This window comes from Rhagoletis pomonella, unplaced genomic scaffold, assembly GCF_013731165.1.
Source record: "Rhagoletis pomonella isolate Grant_MI unplaced genomic scaffold, Rhpom_1.0 Rhpom_scaffold_00011, whole genome shotgun sequence".
In the NCBI taxonomy this organism is placed as follows: Eukaryota; Metazoa; Arthropoda; class Insecta; order Diptera; family Tephritidae; genus Rhagoletis; species Rhagoletis pomonella.
In genome coordinates this window covers 8,119,296-8,124,984 of record NW_023458565.1, presented here as the reverse complement: position 1 = coordinate 8,124,984, position 5,689 = coordinate 8,119,296, and the positions used below count along the sequence as shown (strand labels likewise).

The 5,689-nt window shown below is 37.2% G+C and overlaps 3 protein-coding genes across 3 annotated transcripts in view; 2 read left to right on the top strand and 1 right to left on the bottom strand.

Moving 5' to 3' along the window:
• The window catches only part of LOC118747342 (protein zer-1 homolog), a 12,483-nt gene that overhangs the window by 206 nt on the left and 6,588 nt on the right, over nucleotides 1-5,689 (top strand). The window lies entirely within an intron of this gene.
• Nucleotides 1,725-4,450, top strand: LOC118747143 (histidine protein methyltransferase 1 homolog). The gene is made up of 5 exons (XM_036481131.1): nucleotides 1,725-1,838; nucleotides 3,233-3,264; nucleotides 3,313-3,560; nucleotides 3,632-3,798; nucleotides 3,863-4,450. Exons 1-5 carry the CDS (start codon nucleotides 1,725-1,727, stop codon nucleotides 4,337-4,339), a joined length of 1,038 nt encoding a protein of 345 aa, XP_036337024.1. The 3' UTR covers nucleotides 4,340-4,450.
• LOC118747343 (interferon-inducible double-stranded RNA-dependent protein kinase activator A homolog) lies at nucleotides 4,401-5,689 on the bottom strand. The gene is given in 4 exon segments (XM_036481389.1): nucleotides 4,401-4,923; nucleotides 4,925-4,984; nucleotides 5,050-5,403; nucleotides 5,498-5,689. Coding segments are annotated over 4 exon segments (882 nt in total). The 5' UTR covers nucleotides 5,609-5,689; the 3' UTR covers nucleotides 4,401-4,566.

Below are 5,689 nucleotides of genomic sequence, written 5' to 3'. Positions count from 1 at the left end.
TGAGTACATAAAGTTGATTTAAATTGCAACTTAACAAAAAAGTTTATTCGATCTTTGGCCTCAATCGCACACGAAAATTTTGGTGCAGTTGTCTTATTCGTTGAACGTTTTTGTGCTTATATTCAAACAATTATCGCATACACCATTGGCAACATCGTCCACATTTTATTAATACGTTTATCTTCTTGCCGCAAAATGAAGTTGGGATTTAATACAAAGAAAAAATATCACAAAATAGATAAGACTACCGTTCTTGTTATCAGTATCCACTAGGAAAGGTAAACATGACAAACATATGTAAATAGTAATCGATTAATCTGCAGGCTTCCAAAGAACGTAAATCGTAGATTTAATGACGTAACCCGTAGATTTAAGAACGTAAGTTTACACTGCCTCACCTAAACAAGAGCGTCGGCGTTGAAAAAAGTTCTCATGCCAATGCAATTTGTATAAAGCACCGAAATAACGCAGTGTCAGCGCCGAGTGGTTTACAGGGCGTTAGGGTGTGAAATTGGCTGCAGAAAATGCCGAAATTTTCACACAAACAAACCTATGCTTATTGTTGGTTCTGCATTTTACGTGCGTTACCGCTCTTGTTTAGGCACGGCACTTCGACGTTAACGCAAGGCGTCAGAAAACGCTGCACCCAAAGACTTTGTTTAGGTATGGCACATGATTCAATAATAGGAGCGTTCCTTATCTCCCAGAAATAGTCAGAAAAAGTCCGAAGTAGTCAGATTTAGTCCAAAAAGCGTTCCTTAACTCGGAAATGACAGCTAAAATGAGAGAGCAACACTCAGTGAGAGTGACTCTCATCAGTCCGAAGTAGTCAGATTTAGTCAGAAGAATTTTTTCTGGCAAAATCCTGAAAAGTGTCAAACTCAACTGAATTTAAATTAACGGAAGTGCGAATAATCTAAAAAGTAGAAAAAGTAAATTGAAATTGGAAGGAGGCAAAAAATAATTCATATAGTAAGTGTTGATTGTGCTTGTGCTTGTGTAAATGTGTTTTGTACATACATTTCCATTCTTATTTGATGTTAGCTTTGTTGTTGCCATTCTTTGGACTAAAAATTTGGTTTTTTGCGTTCCTTTACTTTTCCTGTTATTCTCTTTTAGTGAGAGCATTTTGCTTACGCTCTGGCATTTTGACACTTTTCAGATTTTAGTCCAAAAAGATAAGGAATGAACCTAATACAAGGTTAGATAATCATTGACAGCTGCGGTTTGACACTCTCTTACAAAAGGTTGCATTTACGAAGGACGGAGAAAGGGGAAGAATGAAATCTCTAGGTGCAAAAATGGTAGTAGAAAAGTACGCAAAGTAGGCAATTAGTAGTGAAATTCCTTTTGTAAATTCTAATGTAATTGCAGGAAATCTTGCGTTTTAAACGAAATGTTGAAGCAATATTAATATATCTACGTGAATTACGTATTTTATGTGCTATTTAGCTGTATAAAAACTGCAAAATGACTCAAAATTAAAATAAGACTACTATGAGATTGATGTAAATATCCAATTTAAAAACAGTTTATGTTTTCATCAGTTAAATATGCTTCATATGCATATACAAATAAACATATTGCACAAAGCTTATACTTCTATTTCACACCAAAGCTACACTGTTCCATGTAAATTTGCAAAGAAGCCACACGGTGCCACTGCTAAGGGAGCGGTGCGAGAGAGACAACTGTCAGTTTATCGAACCTTGTATTATTGAATCATGGGTATGGCAGTAATGGAATTAATCGATAAATCGCCAACTTCTGGTATAAAACAGCCAATCCAAGTGGTTTCTTTTGGAAATCACCAAGGCGAATTTATACAAGGTGGTGTTGTAAAATCAGCTGAGATCTTCGCCTTACAAGGCGAATTAAAATAAGGTGATAGGAGGAGTACAAAAACAAAAATTGACATGTATTTTGTTTTTGCTTTGGCGGCATAAACTGTCAAAATCTGTAAGAGTGTGTGTAGAAATTCAAACAAAATTTTTCAATTTTATATCAGAAGCCGTGCGGCGAAACACACACACAAAATCAGCTGAGCTAGTAACACCACCAAGGCGAATCTATACATGGTGGTGTTATCGGATCCGCTGATTTCACGGCGAATTTGTACCTTTTGTCAAAATCATGTGTTTGTTGTAATTTGGCTTTGTACTGATTGTGAAGGAGCGTATAATTTGTTGTTGTAATTTTTGTATTTGTTCTGTTAACACCACCTTGTATAAATTCCCCTTGAACACCTCCTTATTTAAATTCGCCTTGCCCTTACATGTATTTTGTTTTTGCTTTTACTGATTTGACAGCACACCCAAGACGAATTTATACAAGGTGGTGTTACTGGCGAATTTAGATTTTCGCCGCGGTACTACTGAATGTAAAAATTATGTGTTTGTTATAATATGAATTCCCCTTGTTTACAACAAACACATCATTTTGACATTCAGTAGTACCGCGACGAAAATCTAAATTCGCCAGTAACACCACCTTGTATAAATTCGCCTTGAGCACACCCATCAAAAGCAAAAACAAAATACATGTCAACTTTTGAGCGACATACCACCGCACTACAAAATACGTGTGGTTGTCGTTGTTGTAATCGAAAATCGCCAGTAAAGGCCCGTTTACATACAACTTTGGCGTTGCGTTGACATCGCTTCGACAGCTGACTATGAATACATGCAGTTATATGAAAGTCTCCACATAACCAAAGTTGGGCAACGCCAACGCCAACACACCGCAGAAAGATGGCCAACTCTCAACTTTTCGCGCGCGTCGTTCGTCAGCTATTCCAAATAATCAAAATTATGCGAATTAATTTTCATTTTTAATCAAATGCGGGCAATAAATATAGTTTTTAATGCAATTATTGATATCAAATTTTGATTTATCTGCCGCTAGTATGTTATTTTAGTGACCAAATTACTCTCTGCTAAGCGTTCTTTGTAGCAGGCACGGTCGTTACTCGCGCATCTGTCAAAGCGCGCCAGCGCCAACGCAACGCCAAAGTTGTATGGGGACGGGCCTTAACACCACCTTGTATAAATTCGCCTTCGAAATCACTTTCACATTGTTCCGAGTGGCAAGGCTAAGCGCACGTGCTGTTCTGGCAGCAGCCAGGTGGATTTGTTTACAAATTGGGAAAATAAAGCAGCTCTTGTGATAAATGCTTGTTTGTACAACTTTTACTAGTTTGTTTACAAAATGTTTAAGTTTGCATTTAATGTAGAAGATTAAAGAAAGTGGTTCAGATCAGACAAGGTAAACATTCAAATCTTTTCATAACTATATTTAAATTTGTATGTCCAGTGAAAACGTAGGAAAGGAGGGACCCGAGGAGTGGTACACCGCGGAGAAAGTAGTCATAACTTCAGACATTTTAGAAAACTTGGATGTATACAAGTTAAATGCAACCACCTTGAATGTTGGTGACTTGCCCATACATCATGTAGTGACGGGATTCCTATTACAACACATCACCAGCAACAGTGGGGATAATAAAGATATTTCGAAAGCCGAGCAAACGCACTCTGATCTTATACCAGGAGTTTACGAAGGTAATATACACTCGTCCAATAAAATATGTTAAATGTATATGTACATACATACATTTACATAAATTCTATAGGAGGTGCAAAAATCTGGGAATGCACTGAAGATCTACTCAAGTACTTGGCGAAAAATTTTAAACCACAATCATGGCGCGGCAAAAGAGTGTTGGACCTAGGCTGTGGTGCAGGTTTGCTCGGCATTTATGCATACAGATGTGGCGCTATTGTGCATTTTCAGGATTATGTGAGTAGAAATAATATATAATTTAGTTAATACATATTTAATAAATTACCTTGCGTCTCAACAGAATAAAGATGTGCTGACACAAATTACAATACCAAATGTGCTCTTAAATGTAGTTGACGTGAAACCAGCAAAAGACGATTCCAACTCGGAGGATGCGACTGAGTCAAAAGTTCACCAAGTTTATACTGATGACTTAGGAAAAAATCTAGAATTTTATTCGGGCGATTGGTCCAAATACTCGGAGTTGACTTCTGAAAGTGTAGAGTGCAAAAGTGATAAATTTGATTATATATTAGCATCAGAGACTATTTACAATCCAAAAAATCAGCAAAAACTCTTAGATACATTTTATGTAAAACTAAAGCCAGATGGTGTAGTTTTAGTCGCGGCAAAAACATACTATTTTGGAGTTGGGGGTGGACTAAGACAATTTGAAACCTTGATTGCAAATGATAAACGCTTTCAGAGCAATGTGGTCTGGACAAGCACGGATGGTGTGGGACGGGAAATATTAGAATTAAAATTAAGTGAACAATAAACACATGTTTTAGTTGTTAGTAAAACTAGTAAAAGACGACCTTAAAACAGAAACAATTTGATTTCAAACCAATTTCAGTACTTTTAATACACACATTCAGAGAAAAATTCAGTTTCTTATTTTAATAAATTGTACAATAAGCGTTCTCTAAGCCAATGGTTATCTTTTAACCAATAAAAAATTTAAATAATTATAAGCTCAAATGTGGGGGAAAGCGATTATACTCTTTAGAGCATCACTTTGAAGTAACCCACAATATCTTGGTACACTTTGCTCGGCGGTCCAGCAAATACAACATCAAAATCACAGTTCAACTCGATGAATAATAAAGGCTCTGCTTTATCTGTTGGCATTTTGGTAATTTTCGGTTTGATTTTTAACGCTTCCAATACATCCAATGCCTTTTCCTGCTCTGATTCATAAGCATCACTTGAAAGTATTTTATATGCTGCATTCTTCAATTCACTATAGAATTGTTTGAAATAATTATGCCGATCACAAAGTAAAACACCCGGCATTTCACCGGTAGTGGATTCAGTCATTTCACGATAAGTTTTAAACTTTTTGTATCGTTCTACTTCCAAGATCTTCTTGTGCACTTTGAAGCGTAGCTACTTGCATCTGATAATCCAATTTGTTAACATCCTGCGAATAAAAAAGTATGTTTTACCTGATCGTATTTTTTCTGCTTTGGCCTCTGAACGACTTACATCAACAATTATACGCAACATTTCATAAGCAGCCTTTTGCCGCGCATCCTTCTTCTTCTCCGAAACACCATAGCGACGTATAGAAGCTACTGCACATAACGCTGTGAATTCAGGTGCGTCTGGTGTGCCAGCCTGTTGTACAATTTCGAATGTTGGAAGGGGCATTTGATGTTGTACACAATAATCACGCAATTGAACTACGACGTCCGTAGTTGGTATGCCAACATCAGAATCATCGACGAGATCTGGCATGTCGGTAAGCCGCAAGCGTTTGATGACCGCAAATGCAGCCTGATGTTTTGCATCACGTTTAGAACGGCCTCTACCCTCTGCTTCCGTGTCCATAACAGTAATCTATATTAGATAAATGCGATGTCGTGTCTTTCGTTAGTACATATTTCTCAGTAAATCACAATAGGTACGGATTTTAAGCATGCGAAAGGATTACCTGGCAGGCAAAACTACCGTCGTCCTCGTCAATATATTCGTAGTGTGGTTTCGGTAATTTATTTTTAGCACAATACTCCTCTAGTGCCGAAACCGAGGACTTGCCAACCATATTCGCCTAAAATTTTAAATGTCCGAAAACTCCGCCAAATTTAGAACTACGGTGATTCCCCAAGCTGCTAGTTTGTTTATT

Coding starts and splice junctions, on each gene's coding strand:
- LOC118747143 (XM_036481131.1), top strand. CDS start 1,725: ATGGGTATGGCAGTAATGGAATTAATCGATAAATCGCCAACTTCTGGT. Junction 3,561..3,631: donor TATACCAGGAGTTTACGAAG/GTAATATACACT, acceptor TAAATTCTATAG/GAGGTGCAAAAATCTGGGAA. Junction 3,799..3,862: donor TTGTGCATTTTCAGGATTAT/GTGAGTAGAAAT, acceptor GCGTCTCAACAG/AATAAAGATGTGCTGACACA.